Consider the following 25515-nt stretch of genomic DNA (forward strand, 5'->3'; position numbering starts at 1 on the left):
CCTCTGCATTTGAATCAGGTAGCTTCCTTCTCACACTCCCTAGTCCCTAGTCCTTGACTGGGTCAAGGAATCTGAACTGAGAGCAAAAAGCACAGGAAAGACAGGCTTTTTGCTCTCAGTTCAGATTCCTTGACCCAGTACAGCCCACAGCAGCCCAGAGCTGCATTGCAGGAAAAGTTCTGCTTGGCCCCTGGCTGGAACATGTCCAGTGCAGTAGGAATTTTCAGGGGATTCAGCTCTTAAAGTCTAAGAAGTCTCTACTGAGCATGTATGAACTACAATTTTTCAGTCTTTAGAACTTCGCCAAGTATGAGTGAATTTTACAAAGATCATCTCCTTGCCAAATTTCAAATCCCTTCTTGAAAGCATTGAAGTGTTAGAGGTTTTGAAGAAAAGGTTACCAGATTTTTTTAACACAGGCAAGATAAGGTATTTTCACCTAGTCTTATTCTCAGGAATGGCTGATCTGTATTGTCTGAAATTTTCCAAACACATTCAATCTGAAGCAACACCCAGTGTGTAAAACTTCAGCTGAAATGTTAAAGTCTGGCAAAGTTCTAAGCAACTGAAAACAGGTTCTTATAATGGGAAGTTTCTGGCAACCACAGTAGTAATAGGTGGCGCTACCTGCGCCTTCTATTTCTGAAAGTCTGGTTTATAGTCTGGTGGAATGATTGGTCTTTAATGGTGATAGATTGACAGGTTGTTATAGCTGTTGCTCCACCAGAGATAACACTTCAATCTCCCTGGTCATTCTATTACAGATTTAAAAGTCACTATCATTGAACAAAAAAACTTCAGAAACAGACTTCAAAGAGAAACAGCAGAACTAAAATTCATTTGCAAATTCAACACCATTAATCTGGGCTTGAATAGGGACTGGGAGTGGCTGGCTCACTACAGAAGCAGCTTTTCCTCTCCTGGAATTGACACCTCCTCATCTATTATTGGGAGTGGACTACATCCACCCTGATTGAATTTGCCCTGTCAACACTGGTTCTCCACTTGTGAAGTAACTCCCTGCTCTCCATGTGTCAGTATATAATGCCTGCATCTGTAACTTTCACTCTATGCATCCGAAGAAGTGAGGTTTTTACTCACGAAAGCTTATGCCCAAATAAATCTGTTAGTCTTTAAGGTGCCACCAGACTCCTTGTTGTTTTTGTAGATACAGACTAACACGGCTACCCCCTGATACTTAATGACCTCTCGGCAATTATAAATGTTTTAATGTGCCATAATAATCATCTGTGGGAAATGAGCTGTTATTTTATTAAATGAATAATTTGTGAAAGCATTAACATTTTACTTTGGACTGTAAATTATTGTTAAATATCAAATGTAGTGTATAATAGCACACACCAGCCAGCCTGGCTGTCCCTTCAAACGCTTTATTTTTTACTCTTCAAGAAAACAATCACCATATCCAAAGAAATATCCATAAATACCAAGAGTAAAGTTTGCTATTTTCCGTGTTGTTGAAGGAGTGCTGTAAATCTTTCCATTAAATAGTCTGAATAGAAATAGATGTGGTATGCTGGATTTTTAAACTGTGGTGTTTAGCAGGCAGGAAAAAATCTAAACAAAATAATCTCCCAAGAGCAGAATCTGCCTAGAGCCACCAGTCTGGCTTCTCTTGCAGCTCTCTGTTTATTAGAGGTGGCAAGTCAGTAAATTAAAACAGAAAGTCTGGAGGTTTATGTTGGAAAGTAGTTTGTGCTACAAATATGGAACGAGGACCCAAAGGCAACAGGCCTCCATCTTGCACAGGATGATGTCTGATGCCTCCTCACCATGTGTTCTTCATTTAGAAAATTAGGGATTTGGAATCCAAATTTCATTGGTTTTGGCACTGCTGTAAGAAAGTTAAATTTTGATGAGAATTCTTGTTATTCAGATGTTTCCATGGTACGTGGGGTGGATTCAGGGTCAAATAAGCTTTTATTTGTCGTGGAAGAGCTTGGAATGGGAGGACTTGTTAAAACTTAAATATTAAAACAAGGGGGAACACAGTGAAAATAGGAGTTTCACCTTATTGATACCTTAATTATTTATAAGCTATCTATTTCTGAAACAAATATAGAAGCATCCAAAAATACTTTAGGAGGTTTACTTTGTACTTTGATTGTTGTATAGTTAATGAATATTTAGTTAGGTAGTACACATTTATGTGCACATGTATATTTTAATGTTTAATATTATGATTATGTTAGTAATCATGAATGTATAAAATAATTTCTCTTCTTTTAATAGAACCATCTGCTCTCTATCATGAGGATTGGTGAATGTTGTTCAAGTAGTCCTATGTTAAACCCACATTGTGTACACACATTGTTTTCATTTTCTAGTTGGTGGGTCCTTTATGATCTCCTCTGTCCCACAGCACCCATCCATAAGCTATCTTGCTCAGCAAATTATTAAATTACTTTGAAAGCAAAGACTCCTTTCCTCTCCATGAAGCCTGGAGTTCTTCTAAAAAATTCCCTTAAATGCTGAACAGGTGTTAACAGTGGTGGGTAATTTTTAGAAAAGCTCCTTGGCGTAGACAGGGCCATGGAATGTGGACATGGTGTTGCAGTCTCGCTGGGTCCAGGGAGTCCCAATACATGAGTATGCTGGATTCCCGTGCACCACCAAGTCAGCCTGCAAGGAAAGGATTTTTATTAACTATTATTAGAATGTACAATATCTGGAGAATTTGCTGCACAAGGACAGATATGTCATTATTCAAAGATTTACACAAGAGCTGAGAATGGCATTCTTATGCTTATAAAACATGCTAATTTTAAACAGATCACACCAGAGTACCTGATCTCCAACTTGCTCACCCTAAATGCCTAATCTCCCTCAAAGATTATTATTTGGCATTGAAAATGGGGAGGATTATATTGTATAGCCACCTTTTCCTTCATAGTGATCAATGGCTTCATGTCTAGTTGGCAGCCGGTTTCAAGCGGAGTGCCCCAAGGGTCGGTCCTGGGGCCGGTTTTGTTCAATACCTTTATTAATGATCTGGAGGATGGTGTGGACTGCACTCTCAGCAAGTTTGCAGATGACACTAAACTGGGAGGCATGGTAGATACACTGGAGGGTAGGGATCAGATACAGAGGGACCTAGACAAATTAGAGGATTGGGCCAAAAAAAAACCTTATGCAACTTGGCTAAATTAACATTGCTAGAGAAGTCTTAACTTTTGGACTTTTCTGATTTGATTATGCTTCCTTAACGCTGAATTAATGCTAGCTTTTGTTTTAAAGAAAAGAGGAAAAATCCAGAGCTTCCTCAGTTTACAAATTCTGTTCACTTTGGCAGTAGAACTAATAAACTCCTTGCTCAAAGACCATTCTCAAGCTACAATTAAGGTATTGTAAGGTCCTCAGGCCAGAGCTAAACAGATTGCAGGTCTTACAAGCTCTTCCACTTTACTATAATTAGAGACTGGTCTTGTTGGCTCAGAGATTATCCAATCTATTTTACCTTTAAAAGGTATTTCTCTGATGGACAAGGATGTTTCCAATATTCACCATCATCTGATCTATGGATAGTTCTATTAATAATGTTCAATTTTTTCTGTGCTGCTTCAGAGACATTTCTCTTGGAGATGACCCATGGATAGTGTTTTGTACTTTGCAATTTCTGGGCAAGTTTTTTCACTTCAAGCATGAGCAAGATATCTTTGTTTTTCTACCTAATTTCATTCCAGCCAGGATTCTTCCCTCTCACTTTGTAAGTATTTCTCTTCATATTAAATGCTTTGGCATTTGTGTGGAAGAAGCTATCAGCCTCTAGACAACCTGTGTCAGTGCTCAAAATTCTACTGTCTCATTGGTCATTTGTGCCTTTACAACTACAATAGGTGCAAAATCCCATCAAATTGTCAGTCACTATATGCTTTACATGAAAGGAGGGCTATAGAAGAATTCCAGTGACCTATTGACATAGTAAACCATTCCCAGTGTTCAGAACTATACATCTAAATGTGTATGTATATTTAATTTTCCCAGTATCTAAAACTGCTGATCATTTGCTTGTTAAAAACAGATGTGAAATTTTTATTCTCAGAGTTAAGAATAAAGGTACATTATGTTGCTACCACAAGAGCTTTCATCCTCTTAGGACAGTTTCAGTTCATACATTGGAAATTGGGGATTTTGCATATTAAAAATGCTTTGCATATACTAGCTTACATTTTTATAATCTTTTTCTTTCTTGGTACACTGCCTTTTTTATGCATTTGACAGTTTTCAATCCTGTGGATATTTCTCTAACTAGATTCCATTTTGTCAGCTTTTGTTTGCTATGCAAAATTTCCAGTTACCTATTAAATGTGTTTTTCAGTCCTACTCAGAGGTTTAGAAGACTTTTGACTTTCTTTAGAAATAGCTTTTTTGGGGAGTTTCTTTTAATCTATTTCATAAACAAGCCTCTCCCTCCCTCCACCATTGCCCTTAGGGAAGAGAGCATTTTCTAATTATTTTTAATTAATTAATTAAATTAATTTTTAATTAATGGAGATATCCCATCTCCTAGAACTGGAAAGGACCTTGAAAGGTCATCAAGTCCAGCTCCCTGCCTTCACTAGCAGGACCAAGTACTGATTTTGCCCCAGATCCCCAAGTGGCCCCCTCAAGGATTGAACTCACAACCCTGCTCAAACCACTGAGCTATCCCTCCCCCCTTCACTACACAAGACCCTGTTGCTGTTGTTCACTTTAAGAAAACTAACTACTGTATGTGGATATACTGTATATTTAAATACCAAATCCCAATTTGTATACATTATCTGTCTTTTTCGGAGGGAAGATGTTGTCCTGTATGCCATTTTAGAGCAGAGATCAATTTTGTGTCTTATTCTGTTACGGACTTCCTGCTTTGAAAACTATTCATTAAAAAAGCCAACAAACTGATCAAGCTAAAATAAGTGAATTTTGCTTACAGTTTAAGTTACCTTGAGACAGATGTTACATTGTTTGACTTGTACTTGAGCTAAATGATAACTGAGACTTGCTGGGGATTAGCACGCTCCTTTTAATTTTTAAAAATCAAAATTTAATCAAAATTGTCATTAATTTAATTTTTAGTCCTTTGATCCAGTACCTGATCGATGTAGAGGGATTTGTAAAATTTTCATTACTGTCCGTACTGTATGTGCCATTGCCAAATAGTTAACAGGAATCAGTTAAGGTCATCTTATTGACCAAAGAAATTGCTTTTAAATTTAAATGAAATACACACCATTTAGAATACAGTACTCTACTGTGAGAGTTAAGTCGACTTGGCATAGCCAAGCTACCGCAAGCAATAAAATGGTGACCTATGCTGTAAATCAGATCAGAACCATCCATCAACACATCTTCTAGTTTGGTATATGTATGGAAAAACCCAAGGGTTTTTAATCCTGGCAAGTACAGAAAGATATAGTTAGAATGGTATTTGCAGAAACATGAGCTATATTTGCCACAAAGTGAATAGGTTAATAGAAAATCAAATACATTGCAGCAGTAGTAGTGAGGGTGTGAAAATAGATGAAAGATGTGACTAAGTGGATTAGCTGGTATGATCACCATACTCTAGAACTGTTTCCTTACTTTCTTTATAAGCATCATTTTGGGGTGGAATAAAGTTTCATTTTTAAGGGTGGTTCTAATTGGGGCTGTCAATTAATCACAGTTAACTCGTGATTATCTCAAAAAAATTAATCATGATTAAAAAATTAATTGTGATTGATTACAGTTTTAATAATAGAATACAAATTGAAATATATTAAATATTTTGGATGTTTTTCTACATTTTCAAATATATTGATTTTCAATTACAACACAATAGAAAGTGTACAGTGCTCACTTTATATTTTTATTACAAATATTTGCACTGTAAAAATTATAAACAAAAGAAATAGTATTTTTCAATTCATCTCATACAAGTACTGCAGTGCAATCTCTTTATCATGAAAGTGCAACTTACAAATGTAGATTTTGTTGTTGTTACATAACTGCACTCAAAAACAAAACAATGTAAAACTTTAGCGCCTACAAGACCATTCATTCCTACTTCTTGTTCAGCTAATTGCCAAGAAAAACAAGTCTGTTTACATTTACGGGAGATAATGCTTCCCGCTTCTTATTTACAATGGCACATGAAAGTGAAAACAGGTGTTCGCATGGCACTTCTATAGCTGGCGTTGCAAAGTATTTACATGCCAAATATGCTAAACATTCGTATGCCCCTTCATGCTTCGGTCACCATTCGAGAGGAATGCTTCCATGCTGATCACACTCGTTAAAAAAATAACACGTTAATTAAATTTGTCACTGAATTTCTTGGGGGAGAATTGTATGTCTCCTGCTCTGTCTTTTACCTGCATTCTGCCATATATTTCATGTTATAGCGGTCTCGGATGATGACCCAGCATATGTTGTTTGTTTTAAGAACACTTTCACTGCAGATTTGACAAAACGCAAAGAAGGTACCAATGTGAGATTTCTAAAGATAGCTACAGCACTCGACCCAAGGTTTAAGAATCTGAAGTACCATCCAAAATCTGAGAGGGACGAGGTGTGGGATATGCTTTTGGTAGTCTTAAAAGAGCAACACTCCAATGCGGAAACTACAGAACCTAAATCATCAAAAAAGAAAATCAACTTTCTGCTGGTGGCATCTGACTCAGATGATGAAAATGAACATGCGTTGGTCTGCACTGCTTTGGATCATTATCGAGCGGAACCCGTCATCAGCATGGACCCATGTCCTCTGGAATGGTGATCAAAGCATGAATCTTTAGTGAATCTGGCACGTATTTACTTTGCAACGCCAGCTACAACAGTGCCATGCAAACATCTGTTCTCACTTTTAGGTGACATTGTAAATAAGAATTGGGCAGTATTATCTCCCACAAAGGTAAACAAATTTGTTTGTTTGAGCGGTTGGCTGAACAAAAGTAGGACTGAGTGGACTTGTAGGCTCTAAAGTTTTACATTGTTGTATTTTTGAGTGCAGTTATTTTTTTTGTACATAATTTGACATTTGTAAGTTCAACTTTCATGATAAAGAGATTGCAGTACAGTACTTATATTAGGTGACTTGAAATACTATTTTGTTTCTTTTTTACAATGCAAATATTTGTAATAAAAATAAATATAAAGTGAGCATTGTACACTTTGTATTCTGTGTTGTAATTGAAATCAATATATTTGAAAATGTAGAAAACATCCAAAAATATTTCAATGGTATTCTGATATTGTTTAATGGCATGATTAATCGTAGTTAATTTTTTTAATCAAGCAATTAATCGTGATTTTTTTAATTGCTTGACAGCCCTAGTTCTAATATGATACAACACACTTGGGAGCAATGTCACACCCTATTGGAACGTATCTAGGTCCACCAGGAGGAAAATGAAATTCCTCACGTGCCATTCAGGAATTCCATACCTTCCACAGTGGGATGAGATGCGTCTCATCAAAATAAAAGGGCTTTAGAACAACTGGGAATTTTGGATACTGCCTGGTAGGCAAGATGAGCTATAATTTTAGTCAGATTCTTTTGTGTGAAATGTATAGAAAAATTAAATTATAAAACACTTTTGATGAATATCAGATGCATAATATTAACACACATTTTATAGTAATCTGTGTAGTTTTATATCCAGTATTGTGACAAAGAGGTTCTTTGGATTTAGAAATTTCATTTTTTATATAATCTGTATAAGAGAGGGAGTGTAGAAAGGTGCTTTTGTGTAGAGGGGTATATGAAGAGGGGGAAGAAGAATTTGTGGAGGAGCTGAGTTGGTATTACATTTTAATTGTGGGGTTTCTAGATATGGTATGGGGCAATTATAGATGTCTGTGGGACTACAGGTAGCTGCTTCATTCTACACTTGAAGACCCTTGCTTGGGTGCCCTTTGGCTACCGTGGCCCATTGAAAAGGGTAGAACAACGCTGGGAGAGTCGGGCAACAGGATGATGATGGGTTATGAGGGTTTGAGTGTGACACTGAGGTGACAAAGTGTGAAAACACAGTAAGGATAAGGTTTACTATTGGGTCAAGATATTTAGTCTCTAAAACATTTGGTATTGCCTTTTTCCGAAGAGGCTACACTATCGAGTGAGAAGGATTCTGGCCTTTCATTCATGTTGGTTGTTGCAAGGTCAGCAGTCAGTAGAACTTCTGTTATCTATGACCAAATTAAGGATGAAGCCCCAGCTTTGCATTTATCTAGTGGCGCAACAAGGCAGGGCAGGGAGCCCAGGGCTCTCCCTCCCCCTTGTCCATAGTTGCAGTCGGTGCTGGTCCTGGGGTCTAGAGCCAGGGTTGCCATTTAGGTAGGGTGGGAAAGGGGCAGTTGCCCTCCCTGAGCTCCTAGGGAGCTGACCTGAGCCCAGAGGATGGGCTGCAGCTGGTGTTTTATGCAGACCCTAGGATTGTTTTGCAGAGCCACGCCTTCATAGGAGACTTGTTATTGGCCCATGGCACTGTCAATCACTGCAGTTCTTGTGGGAGGGGTCTCCCCTTGCTAAATCTGCACACCTGCGGCTGGGAGCATGACCTAGGTGAGGGGGAGGGGGCTGCCTGGAGGGGCCAGGGTGTCAATGGAGAATCCTCTCCACATGGTCCCCCCTTCCTCTCTCTGCATGCAGCGCCTGGGATGGTGACAGAGCCCAGGAACAGCTGTTGTATGGGGCAGCCCTTCTCCTCCCGCCTGCCTCTGGGAGGCCAGGACATCAGGTAGGACTGGGGGATTGGGCCCCTCCACCATACCAGTGGTATGGGACCAGGAGGAGCCCTGGGGGAGCTCAAACCTTAACTGCTGAAGAAGAGGAGTTGGCTATGATATGGACATCCAGCAATCATCCCTTCATAATGTCAACTATAATAAACTTCAGAGCTAAGGGTGAACCATTCAAGAAATATATGTTTGCTGATGAAAAAAAAATCTCACAAAACTAAGTGATTGGGCAACAAAATGGCAAATGAAATTTAACGTGGATAAATGTAAAGTAATGCACATTGGAAAAAATAACCCCAACTATACATACAATATGATGGGGGCTAATTTAGCTACAACAAGTCAGGAAAAAGATCTTGGAGTCATTGTGGATAGTTCTCTGAAAATGTCCACGCAGTGTGCAGAGGAGGTCAAAAAAGCAAACAGGATGTTAGGAATCATTAAAAAGGGGATAGAGAATAAGACTGAGAATATATTATTGCCCTTATATAAATCGATGGTACGCCCTCATCTCGAATACTGCGTACAGATGTGGTCTCCTCATCTCAAAAAAGACATACTGGCACTAGAAAAGGTTCAGAAAAGGGCAACTAAAATGATTAAGGGTTTGGAACGGGTCCCATATGAGGAGAGATTAAAGAGGCTAGGACTTGGAAAAGAGGAGACTAAGGGGGGATATGATAGAGGTATATAAAATCATGAGTGATGTGGAGAAAGTGGATAAGGAAAAGTTATTTACTTATTCCCATAATACAAGAACTAGGGGTCATCAAATGAAATTAATAGGCATCAGGGGTTTAAAACAAATAAAAGGAAGTTCTTCTTCACGCAGCGCACAGTCAGCTTGTGGAACTCCTTACCTGAGGAGGTTGTGAAGGCTAGGACTATAACAGCGTTTAAAAGAGAACTGGATAAATTCATGGTGAAGTCAAGTCCATTAATGGCTATTAGCCAGGACGGGTAAGGACTGGTGTCCCTAGCCTCTGTCTGTCAGAGGGTGGAAATGGATGGCAGGAGAGAGATCACTTGATCATTGCCTGTTAGGTTTACTCCCTCTGGGGCACCTGGCATTGGCCACTGTCGGTAGACAGGATACTGGGCTAGATGGACCTTTGGTCTGACCCAGTACGGTCTTTCTTATGTTCTTATGTTCTTATGATGTTTTAAAGAAAGTCACACCAGTGAACTGGTGGAAGTCACTTAAGCACTTGGATTCAGAGACTGTTAAAGTGATAATCTCACTTTTAACAGCAGTCAGTAGCTTCTTCTGCTGGTGTAGAAAGAATATTTTCTTCCTTTTGGACTAATTCATTCCAAATTGAAAAATCATTTGGGACTTGAAAAAGCAGGAAAGCTTGTTTTTCTTTTCCAGATTATGAACAAACAGGAAAATGAAGTTGAAGACAACTGCAGAAGCCAATATTTTAAGTTTCTCATGTTGACCTGGCTGACATAGTCAATTTAATTTTTGTGGGTGTTTTTTTTAAATATTTCATTTAACTATTTTAGTTAAAAACAATTTTAACAAAAACAAACCTCATTTTAAAAAATGGGAATGTATAACTAAATTCAAAAATTCATATGCTTGTTTTGTTAAAATATTATGTTTGCTGTTGAAAAAAAAATCCAGAATACATGTTGTTTTAGTTAAAAAAAACAATTTAAATGTCTGTCTGGTGATGTTCTCCTCCTAATACAACATGGCAAGAAAATCCTCCAAATATTAATGATTAACCTGTTGAATTGGAGATAGTTCACCTCCCAAAGACTTCATAAATATCTACTTCAATTATCTTTGGTAAATTAAATAACCAAACAATCATTCATTTTCTGATACAGTTGTAAAACTAATCTGAAAAGTTTTCAAAGTAAATCACTTTAAAAATGTATAGTGTACCTTCTATAAATGAAACCTATATCTATCTCGGAGTTTTGAAGAATATGTATTAAGGTTATAACAACCAACAAGAATGTACTTTTATGTAGAAATCCATGATTAAATTGAGTGTTCCTGACTAATGATTTAAATCAAATCCACCCTGATCTGAAGCCACTGGGATAGTAGAGAGAGAGCTACTGGCAGAGTGTTATCCATGAGGCCCTCAACTTTGAAAAGCACTCACCCACCCTTGATCAGAAATAGTCCAGATCTGTTTAGGGCACCCTACAACACCCATATGTTTTTCTGTATTTTTGAGGAGGGTTAGGACATAGAAGGAATATGGTAGTAACTAAGGTGTTATGGAATATTGGTTTGCTTATTATTAGATGATGGCTGGTTTTTGTAAATAGGCATGCGGCAATTCTCCAAAAAGGGCCATAATTTCAGAGTTTAATGTACCCAGCCTGTCCACACCCACATCCTAGATCATTTGAAGCTTATTTTATGTACATTTAGACAAGGTGTGATGTGGAGCTATCAAATGGTGCCGTAAGTGAGGTGTGCATACAATTTGTGACACACTCTTGACATCTGCAACATACTTTCTGCTGTACATGTGTTAACAAGATGTGACTCTGTGTCATCCCTATTTGGTACTGGGAAAAATCTGTAATTTAATATTGCCAAAACAGTTAAGCTTACTGCTGCAGAGATCTTGCCAAATTGGGGGGGAGAGACAGACAAGAGATCATTTCTGCAGCAGGAAAGTTGGTAGCAGTGTTACATGACCAGAATGAGAAAGAAAAGGAGTCTCAGAGACCTGTATTGCTTGCACCTGAATCTAGCCATCAAAAAGCCATCAATTTACTGGCCAAACTCTCACCATGTGAGGACAGTTTTGAAGAGCATGTCAAAAGAGCATCTTGGCAAACAACATTTTGGATGTCTTTGAACATAGGTAAACGAAATACTGGATCACCATTACAACATGGATGGAAAAATTTGGATGATGAACTACTTCCTGTATGGCATCTGAGCTTCTTCAAAACTTCATTTGTGCCTGTACCCATAGGGGTTGCTTCACAATCAACTGTGTCTGTTGTCAGAACAATCTTGCCTTGGCATGTACACAGTTCTGTTCAGGGAATGAGGACTGTGGTGACCCATGCATTCTCAACAGAGGTATTAAGGATGAACAAGATGATGATAACAACTAGAAATGTCACCAGCACTATTATATTTCAATGATACCTTTAGAAATTTATTATTAGATTTGTTTTACCCTAGAGATTGTTGTTGTGATGGTTTGAGATCCCAAAGAAATCCAATTTTATATCATGAAATAATATGTAGACTAATTAAACTAACAAACGAATGCAAATGGTTCAAAGTGGTCATTTTTTTATGTGTTGATGATGTCATTGCTTATCCCTGTTTCTATAGTAACAGCACCACTTGACAGCTCCACGTCATACATCATCTTAAAGTAGACCTAATAAGATTTCAAGTGATATATGACGTATATGTGTGTAGAGAGATACATTAAGTCAGTCTAATTGTTGGGGTCTGCTGCTTGCCTAAAACGAGAGAGGCTGACCAGACTGCTTTGCTGTGTAAGTTTGTACTCAGATCTTTCAGATGATTGCCCTTTGTGGAAATAAATATTCACATAAATGAATAAAATCTTGTAGAGATTAATATGTTTTACTTTTAGTGAAGGCATCAAATTTTCAAATAAACACTATTAGACTGAGCTGTGAATAAGGCCTAAAACATTTTAAAATGTATTTTCAGGTCCTACCTCACTCATATTTTGTATGCCACTAATTTGATTCATATATGGATAATTAATTGTATTCACAATTAAGATACACAACTTTTGATTAGTTATTATGTCAAATGGTGCTTAAAAGTTTGAAGTACTACATTAATTCTTCCCTCCCAGCCTGAGCTGCTAATTTGAAATGAGATTGGGAAAAAAAAGAAACTTGGATTTTTTGTTGTTGTTGTTGTTGGGGAAAAGGAGTGATTTGGTATGACAATGAAAGGAAAGCTCATCTGGGGATTTTGGGGAGGGACTAAATATAATTGGTTCTCTCACTCATTGGAGGCAGTGCATGTGGCTGACTTCATAGCAGACCTTAATCAAGCTGCTACCTGTTGAGGCTATTCAGTCTTCCTGCTCCAAACATTGGTAAAAGAGTTGCAAAGCTATGAAAAGGTACTTAAAGAATCCATAATGCAAAGCTTACAGTAAACAACACTTCTTTATTCCCGTCATTGTAATTATGAGGGACATCCATTCCTAATCTTTGAACATCTAAAGTGAATCCACAGATTATGCAAATACAAGTACTATCAAGTCAAATATAGAATTCTATCTAGCATAGCACGGTAAGGAAACAATGAAGTGCTGAAGTTGCACTGTTGCTAAACACTGGTTTCCATTGGAGATCACTAGGTATCAGTGTTTAAACATTAAAAAGTTTAAAATAGCTCCAAAATAGTGAAGGAATTAAATGGATCCCATGAATAGGGATGTTGCAAGTATAATAGTCTGCATGTGAAATTCTGCATAAGCATTTAGCAATTAAAATTGTTCTTTGCGTGGATAATGACATTAGGAGGGAGAGGGAGGGAAAGCAGAGCTGCCAAGGCTGCTTTGAAGTTTAATTGTCTATTTGGTAACGAAACACATAATCTTCCATTACAAATCTTATTTTATATGGTAATTGGCTCATTTGCTCTCTGGTTATCAATTTAACTTCTCTACCACAAACATCTGCATTTATGTTGTGTTTAATCAGTGTGAATGCTAAACAATGAAGTAGTTAAACTGTAAAAGAGCACATTTTAAAGGCATTATTTTTAAATCATTAAAAAGAAAATAACTGAAAATGAAATGTACATTTTCCATATTAAACATTTGTGAACAACTTGGCTTTTGCCCCGTAGCGTAGAAGAGCACTTCTTATTTGAAAGAGACAAAGATTCCAACTCTAGTCTCTTAAACAAAGATTACATGGGAGTAGGTTACAGCACACACAGTTTGACATCCATTTTTGTGATAGTCTCCCCCAAGATTTAATTTACATTTCCCCCTACTTGTGTGTACTGCCCTGACTTAGAGGGACCACACTGCTCCTAGAGGTAATTTGATGAAATTATGCATTAACATTTCAAACTGTAGGGGTTGTGTTCTGTCTTGTAGGTGGAATTGGAAGAATAGTCCCAGCTCTGTTTGTTTCACATATTTTCTATCTTGAAAATATTGGGGCAACCTTTCAGTTTTCCATCCCTCCATCCCTACACACACCTTTTGACTATTGACTTTCATTCCCAAGCCTTTCTTTTGCTCCCTTTCCTGCCTTTGTAAGTAACCTTGGATATATTTCCTGCCTGTTTAGTCCTGATAAATATATATAAGTTTTCCCAAAGCTTTGTAGTAATGTTCTGCCAATAATATGCAATCTTTACTTGCAAGATTGTGACATCTATAACTAGCTGTTGGGGAATAGATGACAGTGGACATTGCTCACACTTCTCTTGAAATAGGAAGACCAACTATGTGTCTTTGGTGATGCTTCCAGCCCCTAGTTGCCTAAATAGCAAGATGTTTGAATATACTTGTTCGTTAACTGGGATCATAGATGGGCAAAAGTGCTAATGAGATTTAGGTTACTACTGGAATTTTGTCCTTATTAGAAAGCCACTACACAGTTCAGCACAATTGGCAATCTTTGCTCAAATAACATATGGAATTAACCTATAATATCCCCACCTGCTAGGAAGTCTAACAGTGGTGTAATAGAATCTTGTATCATGTTTGGATGTAAATGTAAATAGCACTTAATCCTTGCAACAGGGTGGCTTGCCCCTTAAGGGCTGGGGCTAGCCAGCCCTGATTACAGAATGAGCCATACCTGGGAGAGATCAGAGTAATTACCCAGTAAAGACTACAAGCAGAAGACTACAATGAAGGGGGAATGCTCAGGGATTAGAGACTGCTAGGAGTGAGCAGGGTCTATGAGAGAATCCTGGGAGTGAGGGTTGAGACTCCAGCCAGGTAGGGTCTGGGAGTGGCCTGCCAAAAAGGAAAGGTCCCTGGAAGGCGGCCAGGGAGAATGAAGAGAAATCTTTGTGTGGACTTTTGGATGGACTTGAACATTTTATTTTGAATGTTTGTTAATTTAATAAAGTATAACCCAAGAAGGGATGTGAATGGACAAAAGTACAAAGTCAGAAGGGACCATTGTAATCATCTAGTCTGACCTCCTGCACATTGCAGGCCACAGAACCTCACCCACCCACTCCTGTAATAGACCCCTACCCTCTGGCTGAGCTACTGAAGTCCTCAATTCATGGTTTAAAGACTTAAAGTTACACCAGATTAAACTTGCAAGTGTCCCATGACCCATACTGCAGAGGAAGGGGAAAAAACACCCCCAGGTCTCTGCCAAATCCAGGGGAACATTCCCTCCTGACCCCAAATATGGCAGTCAGACCCTGAGCATGTGGGCAAGACCCACCAGCCAGACACCTGGGGAGGAATTCTCTGTTGTAACTCATCTGTAGTAACCCCATCTAGTGTCCCATCACACAGAACAATCCAAGAGGGGAAACTGAGGTGGGGGCACTCGAGAAGCAGCTGACCCTGTTATAGTTCTTGTTGCAGATATCTAAACTTATTAGCAAGAGTTCTGACTTTACTCCTAAATGTGGAATTTTTGAGAACAGAGAGTGGAGGGGAAATAAGTAAACTTTTGCAATTATTTTTTAAAATATTGCAATCTTTCTTTTGACCAGTTGTCAGTGCCTAAAGAGGAGATAGTAGGAACTTGAAGTTTGGCAGGGACATAATTCCAGGGTCATAGATATGCCTTATGAGGGTCTGGTGAAAACCAGCTTTGATCTGGCCAAGTGATAATGACTTCTTAAAATGTCCTTTTCACATACACGCATTTTTGTTATATGGCTGTGATCTGCAGAAGTTCCGTTGGCACTTCATATGTATGTATACAAGCAGAGTGGAAGTTTCCTCTTGTTAGATGTTTCAGCATTCTACTTGAGATGCGCAATAGCATGCATAAGAAAGTTAAGTGGAATTTCATTTTTAATGTGTAAGTTCATGTGTACTGTACTCTGTGACAGTGTATGCAAGGATACAGTGCTCCAAAGGAGTCCTGTCTCATTCCCTACTATGAATAGTTATGTGTATGTAGGAGGGAGAGCATGGAAGGAATAATATCTGCTTCTAGAATATGTAAAGGTGAGTATGGAAGATTTGCAGGGGTTCTTCATGGAATCTTCCTTCACTGAATGCACATATTGTTCAGGACAGAGTGTTCTGCTTCTGTCTAACAAATGGTTTGCATGCAATGAAATATTTTATTTTACCTTAGGAAATTCCATAAACTAGACAGCATAAAAGGAAAGATGATGATACAAAATGAAGTTCAGAAGTCAGGACATTATTAAGTTACAGTTGTCCTTGCAACCTTGTGTGTGTGCAATGTAGCCTCTATTTATGTGATTGGATACTATTTTCATTATGCAAGATCCGTGCTTCACACCTTGCCCAGATTGAACAGCAATTGTATCAAATGAGGCAGGAGTCCTGTTGTAAAAATAATGTATGATTGTGAAATTAAAGGCTGTACTGTAATGAACATGCATGAAGTTAAGCTTGAACAGAAAAGCTGTGTGTGTGTGTGTGTGTGTGTGTGTGTGTGTGTGTGTTTGTGTTTCCAAGGAGAAACTTTCTTCCATTTTTATGATAGTTTTTATGAAAACACAGGTAATGGAGAAGACCTTGTAATAAAATGGTTAGTGGACATGGGGGAGAAGTGCTTAAACTGGTCACTTTTTATAGCAAAGTGTTTCCATATTCTTATGTCCTTATTAAGTTGCTTCATTTATAAGCCAGAGCTACAGTTAGTGTTTGGAGAGTTGCTTGTCTCCAGATAACCATAAAAAAACCCTTCACATACAGACAGCCTTCAATAAAAATGGAACTGTGTTCTTAGGAAGAAATGTAACATGTTCTAGCATTCCTTCACTTTCCTTAGCAGGAAATAAATCCCATTGACTAGTCAAGTATGTGAGATGTTTGCCTAAACTCTGTTGCCCTTACATATTGACTTTATTTGACAAATGGTGAAGGGGAAAAGAGTGCTTTTGACTCTCCCGGGAATCAGGGCTGCCAAATAAGTAAGCAAATTGTTCTTATGTCTATGTGTGTATCAGAAACAAGCAAGCGTGAACATTCTTCAGAACAGGTGATATTCATAGAGTTTTGCTGCAAGCAATTCCTCATTCTGCCACTAAGCTAAAGAGTCTTAGGGGTAGCACTTTGTATTGAGCCTCCCAGGTCGGGTCAACAGATTCAGTCTGGTGGGGCTCATACTAATGCTTTAAAACTAGCTGTATAGACAATGCTTTGAAGTTGCAGCTTGGGCTTTGAAGCCTATGGAGGCGGGTGGGCTTTGAAGGCTGAGCTTTGACTTCAAAACACTGTCTATACAGCTAGTTTTAGAGTACTAGTGTGAGCCTCTCCACCCTATTTTGTTGACCCGAGCTCGGAGGTGTGCTCCAGAATGCCACGTAGACACGCACTTAAGGTATGTCAACACAGCGAACAAACATTCCCAGCTGGCCCGGATCAGCTGACTCAGTCTCATGGGGCTTGGGCAGTGGGGCTGTAAAATTGCTGTTTAGATGTCAGGGCCGGCTCCAGGGTTTTGGCCGCCCCAAGCAGCCAAAAAACAAACAAAAAAAAAGCCGCGATCTGCGGAGGCAATTTGGCGGGAGGTCCTTCACTCCCAGGCGGAGTGAGGGACCGTCCGCCGAATTGCCGCCGAATACCTGGACGTGCCGCCCCTCTCTGGAGTGGCCGCCCCAAGCACCTGCTTGAGAAGCTGGTGCCTGGAGCCGGCCCTGGTAGATGTTGGGACTCAGGCTGGAGCCTGGGCTCTGGGATCGTCCCCCCTTGTGAGGCCTCAGAGCTCAGGCTCCAGCCTGATGCTAAACATCTACACCACAATTTTAAAGCCCCTCAGCCTGAGCCCCATGAGCCCTAGTCAGCTGACCTGGGCCAGCCATGGGTGTTTAATTGCAGTGTGGACATACCTTGTCCGCTGGTCCTTGTTTCTTAGCAGTAAATCTGTTCCATAGCAGGCTTGTGTTACTTACAAAAAAATTCTATAACTTTTATTACTTGAAATTCCAAAATATGGCCAATTTTGGAATTGTTACATGAATTTCAAGCATCTACATTTGAGTATTTTAATCCACCATTGATATATGTAATCAGGTGGAATTACTTCTCTGCTGTAAAAGAGAGTATATACAACACATATTGGAAACAGTCTTAAATTACTTTCTCCCTGGGGTCTGCCTATGTTTTCTTATATCAGAGGGGTAGCCGTGTTAGTCTGGATCAGTAAAAAGCAACAAAGAGTCCTGGGGCACCTTACAGACTAACAGATGTATTGGAGCATAAGCTTTCGTGGGTGAATCATGTTTTCTTGTCAAGCTTAGCTGTTCCTAGGGTTATCTCTGCATTGTCTCTTCTGACCCATCCTCCATTTCTTACTGTAGTCAGACCTACACACCATTTTATAGACCTGGAGCGGTCCTAACACTACCCACCTATTCTCGCTGCTAGCATATGTCAGCAAAATAGCCCTGCATCTAGAGTTTCACATTCTTTCCAAGTATACAGCAGCCATTAACTAATGCTATTCTGGAATCCAAATTGGTATGATCAGTTGTACTGGCTAAAAGATACACAAAAATAATGTAACTTTATCTCCTTTCTCTGACTTGGTTCTGGGTGAATGATCCATCATATTTTACTTTACCATCAAATAAACATGTTTTACAGTACTTCTGTCTTTAACATATTATTTATATGGCATCAAGTGAGGTTGCTCAATGTTATACATGATGTCTGCTGGTCTGGCCTTGTTTTTTTATTTTTGTTTATTTTGAGCGCCATAAAGGTTCATGGTATTGAACAGGCACATAAGACGTAATTCTTGCCTTACAATCTAAGTGAGACAGCATGCAGATGAAAAAAGAGTAGAAAATGTTTGATATGACACAAAATTGTGTAAATTGAGTTGTCATGTTATTCATAAAGACATCAAGGTGATTCGTACTTTAAGAATGTGAGCGAGACACAAAATTTCAATCTTTAGGTATGTGTTACTTTTTTGGGTTTTGTCAGTTTATCTGTCTTTTTGTTCCCTAGGATATGTAAATTTAATTTAATTTTTCATTCAGTTTATTTGGTGGTGATGTTCCACCTTGAGTTTCAAGCATTAGGATTCTGGGCATACCTACATCTTGTGTTTACAAGAAATCTGTATTATACTAGTTGTGGGATTTTGTCTGCCTTTTCAATATGATCAAATTGCTGCAGCTGACAAATTGTCTTCTTTAATATAGACTAGTTACAATTCTTTGTTTTCTGGAGCCCAACTTGACTTACAGTATTTCTAAAATGCAACTTATTAAATATTTATGTAGTACTTTTCATCCACAGATCTTGAAGCCCATTACAAAGATAAGTAGGTGTTATTCCCATTTTACAGATGGAAGAACTTTGGCATAGTGAACTTAAAGGCTCTATTGTACAAACTTACTTGTGTTGCTGAGAACTTGCTTCATTGGATTAGTTCCATTAAATGTGGTGTAAAGATTGTACAATGGAGCTCTAAGTGGTCTGCCCAAAGTCACATGGCGAGTCAATGACAGAACCATGAATGGTCTCTTAGCTCCTGGTCTGAGGCCATCTCTATATTATGGGCGCTGCAGGAGTATAGCTACGATGACCTGGCTATAATGCTGTAACCTCATAGTGTAGACGCAGACTTCAGTGACGGAAGGGATTTTTCCATTGTTGTAGGAACACCACCTCCACAAGCAATGGTAGCAGTGCTTAATTTGTGCCAGAGCTTGCCAGGCTGAGCCCCGGCACCTCTGGGCTTGGCAGTTCATAGTTCCGGGACCTCTGGGCTTGCTGTGTTAGTTATGAAAGTAAAAAAAAATAGCTTGAGCTGCAGTACCTCTTTCATTACCAATTAAACACTGAATGGTAGTTAGGTTGAAAGAAGCATTCTTCCATCGACTTAGCTGCTTCTACATCAAGAGTTAGGTCGACATAGCTTTGGTACCCAGGGGTGTGGATTTTTCTCACATCTTGGTTCCGTAGCTGTGGTGACTTAAGGTTTAAGCATAGACCAGGCCTGATACCCTATGCCACTGCACACTGCCTCCATTTAGAATGCAGCTGTCTAACAGGCATACAAGGGTGCAACATATTACTCAACAACAGAAGTCTTATTGTTGGACCCCAGTTAAATTCTGCATTGATTTTTAAATACTTTTGATTTTTAGGCTCTTAATGAGTAGCTCCATCATATATGACTCATCTTCTTCTCCCATATATTCCCATCAGATCACTTCAGTTCAAAATAGCTGGCTGTTTAATTGGCCCTGAATATAATCTTGAAACAGCTGTAGCTAGAACATTTTGTATCTATATCCCTTGGCAATGGAATGCACTTCTTGCTATTATTCATAATTCTCATTCTGTTAGAATTTAAAAGTAGTTTAAAGAATTGTTTTCTGTTTGCTTTAATTGTTCTTGATCACTGACAATTACAGCTATAATTTTCAAAGGAGCCTAAAGGAGGTAGGTGCCCAATTCCCATTGAACTGTAATGGGAGTTGGGTGCCTAACTCCTTTAGTATCCTTTGAAAATCCCTGTCTACATTGCTACTGTTTGTTTTTACAGTGCTTGGTGTACTCTTTAGCAGTGCTTATAATTAGAGCTGAGTGAATAAAGGGTTAATAACTGTCCATTCAAAAAAAAAAAAAATTAAAAATGTTTGGTTTGGGTGAAACCAAAACTGACTTTATAACTTTTTGGTGAATGGAAAAGTAGAAAAAAAATGTAAACTGAATGATTTGCTAATGTCAAAATGAATCATTTGTTTCTATCCAAAAAGTTCTGTTTTGATTGTTCAGGCATTTTGACAAAAGGAAAGGAGGACTAGATTTACAAAACTGAGGAGGAGGTGGTCATGGTGCCTTCCTCGCCAATGGTTAGGACACTGACCTGCGATTGGGGGGGGATCTAGGTTCAGTCCTCTCTCTGTGATGTGGAGAAAGGGATTCGAACTTGGATCTGCCAGGTTACAGAGAGTGATGTTGCCATTGGGCTATGGCATATTCTGGTTATGGGGCTTTCTCCATCTCTTCTCTAAAACTGTTCCACTTTGCATAAATAACGACAGTTACTAGAGCAGGGCTTGAACTTGGGCATCCTACATCCTCAATAGATGCCCTACCGAGCAGGCTATAGAGTCATTCTCTCTCTCTCTCTTGCTGCCCCAGTGACAGTGGATAGTAATTGGGTTAATTTCAACAATACTGAAGCATTTAGACTTTTTCAGTTCGATCAAAACTACTTGGTGAAATTGACACAAATAGATAAATAGTTCCGGTCAACCCCAAACTGCTTTTTTCAGCAAGTAAACTCTTTGTCCCAAAAATTTCACCCAGCTCAACTTATAATTTATGTATCGTTTTATTATATAGAGAGTGAAAACTCCAATGATATTACCAAAGTCTAGATAAACAGTAACTTTTCTCCTTCTATCTTTATATGTAAAGCTCCACCTGAATTTCTGAAGCAGCCTGCTAATATTTATGCTCATGAATCTATGGATATTGTCTTTGAGTGTGAAGTGACTGGGAAACCAACTCCAACAGTGAAATGGATCAAGAATGGAGACATGGTGATCCCTAGTGACTACTTCAAAATTGTAGTAAGTACATTTTCATTTTCAGTCATTTCAACCTGTTGACCTGTACCTTAATCCTCCTTTGTACAGTAACTCCTCGCTTAACGTTTTAGTTATGTTCCTGAAAAATGCTACTTTAAGAGAAATGATGTTAAGCGAATCCATTTTCCCCATAAGAATTAATCTAAATGGGGGGGGAGTAGGTTCCAGAGAAAAAAATTTCGTCAGACAAAAGACATTATATACATATACAGTATAAGTTTTAAATAATTTTAAACAAACTATTTAATACTGTACTCACCAATGTTGATTGTGAAGCTTGCTTGAGGCAGGACATAGTGAGGTCGGAGCACAGGGGCTTGCCCCACTCCATGCTCCTGCCGGGGAGAGGGGTCAGGAGCTTGCCTGTTCCCTGGCTGGAATGCCGGGCGGGCTGAATGGGATAAGCCTCCGCACCTCAATCCCGCTCCCCGGCTGGAATGCCGGGCGGATGGGTGGAGCAGGGCGAGCTAAACAACCTTATAACGGAACGTTGCACGACTTTAAACGAGTATGTTCTCTAATAGATCAGCAACCAAATAACGAAACAATGTTAACCGGGATGACTTTAAGTGAGGAGTTACTGTATGTACATATAAGCTATGCTCTTTTATAGGGTCAGCTGCCTATTTTTACAGTGTGTGGTTAAGGGGACAAAGACTATTTTTACAATAGACTTCAGAAAATATTAGAGATTCTCCCAAACAAAGACATTACCATCCTTATGGGAGATTTTAATGCCAAAATTGGACCTGACAACACAGGATATGAACAAGTCATGGGGACCCACGCTCTGGGAGAGATGAGTGAGAATGGAGAGAGATTTGTGGATCTGTGTGCACTTAACAACTTGGTCATAGGAGGTAGCATCTTTCCTCACAAGCGGATCCACAAGAGTACCTGGGTATCGCCAGCAGGCATGATAGAAAACCAGATCGATCATGTCTGTATTAGCAAGAAGTTCAGAAGATCTTTGCAGGACGTTAGAGTTAGAAGAGGAGCAGACGTAGCGTCCGACCATCACTTAGTGGTGGCCAGATTGAAGCTGAAGCTGAAGAAGAACTGGATAGACGCGTCAGATAGAAGAGTGAAGTTCAACGTTAGCCTTTTGAAGGATCATAAGATCAAGGAAGATTTTGGACTGACGCTGAAGAATAAGTTTTCAGTACTACAGGATCGGTCTGAGGAAGAGGAAGACAGTGTATCCAACAGATGGCAGAAAGTGAGAGAGACACTTAGGTCAGCATGCCAGGAAGTGCTTGGAATTAAGAAATATCAGCAGAAAGAGTGGATCACAGCAGAGACCTTGACTAAGATAGAAGATAGAAAGAAGAAGAAGGCAGTAGTTAATAACAGCAGGACTAGAGCAGCAAAGGCTAAAGCGCAAAAAGAGTATGCTGAAGCCCATAGAGCAGTGAAGAGGAATATTAGGAAGGATAAGAGAGATTATGTGGATGGACTGGCAGCAGAAGCGGAGCAGGCAGCATACAATGGTAATATGAAACAGCTGTATGACATCACCAAGCGACTGTCTGGAAAGTTCAGCAAACCAGAGCGTCCCGTCAAAGACAAGCAGGGAAAGTCTATAACAGAAATAGAACAACAGATGAATAGATGGGCGGAGCACTTTGAGGAACTCCTGAATAGACCAGCACCATTAAATCCACCAGACATTGACCCAGCCAACGAAGACCTTCCAATCAATTGTGATAGACCAACCAGAGATGAGATCAGAAAAGCCATCACTATGATGAAGAATAGGAAGGCGGCTGGACCTGACGATATTCCAGCAGAGGCCCTGAAAGTAGATCTGGATGTTTCAGTGGAAATGCTGTACCCCCTCTTTGAGAAGATATGGGAAGAAGAAGTGATTCCAGCAGACTGGAAAGAGGGATATCTTATTAAAATCCCCAAGAAAGGAGACCTCAGCAATTGTGCCAACTACAGAGGAATCACACTTCTGTCGGTGCCAGGGAAGGTCTTCAACCGAGTTCTCTTAGAGAGAATGAAGGATGCCGTTGACCCACAGCTACGAGATGAGCAAGCAGGTTTCTGGCAAAATAGATCATGCACGGACCAGATAGCAACGCTTCGCATCATAGTCGAGCAGTCTATGGAGTGGAACTCCTCATTGTACATCAACTTTGTTGACTATGAAAAAGCATTCGATAGCGTGGATCGAGAGACTCTCTGGAAGCTCCTTCGGCACTATGGCATCCCAGCAAAGGTGGTCAACCTGATTAAGAACTTATATGATGGCATACACTGTAGAGTGATCCATGGAGGGCAGCTTACAAACAGCTTCCAGGTGCGAACCGGAGTCAGACAAGGATGCTTGTTGTCACCATTTCTCTTTCTCCTTGTCATTGATTGGATTATGAAGACATCCACTTATGAGCGTAGGAACGGAATCCAGTGGACGTTGTGGACGCAGCTTGATGACCTGGATTTTGCCGATGACCTTGCACTCCTTTCGCATCGCAAACAGCAGATGCAAGAGAAGACCAACGTAGTGGCAGCCATGTCATCACAGGTTGGCCTCAACATCCACAAGGACAAGACCAAGATCCTCAAGATTAACTCCATCAGTAATGACCCAGTCACACTGAATGGAATCCCTCTGGAAGAAGTGCAGTCCTTCACCTACCTAGGCAGTATCATCGACCAACAGGGTGGAACGGACGCAGACATCAAAGCAAGGATTGGTAAGGCAAGAGCAGCTTTCTTACAGCTCAAGAACATCTGGAGCTCTAGAGAGCTGTCTTTGGCAACAAAGATTAGACTGTTCAATTCCAACGTGAAATCAGTCTTATTGTATGGAGCTGAAACCTGGAGGATAATTAAAACAACCACCAGGAGGATCCAGACCTTCATAAATAGTTGCCTTAGAAGGATTCTCCAGATCCGCTGGCCAGACACCATCAGCAACATCTACCTCTTGGAGAGGACCCATCAACTTCCAGCAGAGGAAGAAATTAGAAGGAGAAGGTGGGGTTGGATAGGACACACACTACGCAAGCAGCCAACCAACATCACTAGACAGGCATTGCGGTGGAACCCCCAAGGCAAGCGGAAAAGAGGCCGTCCAAGAAACACCTGGCGACGCGACCTTCAGGCTGATAGCAAAAAAATGGGCTATACCTGGAACCAGCTAGAGCAAATGGCCCAGGATAAAGGACTCTGGAGATCTGTGGCTGGTGGCCCATACCCCGACTGGGGTGACGGGCATGAGTGAGTGAGTGAGTGCCTATTTTTACAGTGTGTGGTTAAGGTCCAGAAACATTAAATGACTCCTTGAATCCTTTATTGCTGTGTAATCCAGTGTAAAGCATTTTATTGAAGAGCATAGACACTGTGTTCCTTACACTATAAAAGTCTGTTTCTTTATAGCATACATCTTTTACGTGAGACATACACAGTAATGAATTAATTGGAGAAAGACAATCTATCAGTTTGAATTTGAACAGCATCAGTCCTTCTTATACAGTAGAAAACTGCCAAGTCATGAGGTATATGTGACCATAGATTGCTTGAGTTTTGTATAGTCATTTTGGCTGCACAAGAATTAAAATCGCAAACAAAGATGTACCATAGAGATTTACTCATGATATAATCCTGAGTTTTGGCTGAGCAAACCTTAAAGTGTAATTCTGTACGGTTTAATGAAATTCATTACTGAGATATGTATCTTAAAGGTTTAATCGGAGGCTACAAGACTGTGTAGGTAAGAACTTGATTTCCAAGTGTGCAGTCTGTCTTTTACAATCATTTTTAGTTTTACTAACATAATTATTTGATACATGATTGTATACATGCCTATGCTTAACTTCTGAATGTTAGGATCAGGTTATGATTTCCATAGCCTATTAACAATAGTTTTGTTCTGATTTTTCGTGCAGCCATTTGAAAATTCAAAGTAAAAGATACTTTACCTGGGACAGGCTCATGGTTGTTATAATAGCCATAATATGTGGGCATTTTCTCAGAAAGTCATAGTAACCATTTAAAAACTAATGTGCTTGCATTTATAGTTCATTTTTAATGAATGCATC

General features: G+C 39.4%; 1 protein-coding gene across 11 annotated transcripts in view; it reads left to right on the forward strand.

Annotated features, from left to right (window-relative positions):
• The window catches only part of NEO1 (neogenin 1), a 553038-nt gene that overhangs the window by 339963 nt on the left and 187560 nt on the right, over positions 1-25515 (forward strand). For all 11 annotated transcript variants that reach the window (XM_054041102.1, XM_054041112.1, XM_054041104.1 and 8 more), the window contains exon 6: positions 21294-21448. In XM_054041102.1, the coding sequence (XP_053897077.1) occupies positions 21294-21448 (155 nt within the window). The remainder of the gene's footprint in view (positions 1-21293; positions 21449-25515) is intronic.

Source organism: Malaclemys terrapin, chromosome 10 (genome assembly GCF_027887155.1).
Source record: "Malaclemys terrapin pileata isolate rMalTer1 chromosome 10, rMalTer1.hap1, whole genome shotgun sequence".
NCBI lineage: Eukaryota > Metazoa > Chordata > Testudines > Emydidae > Malaclemys > Malaclemys terrapin.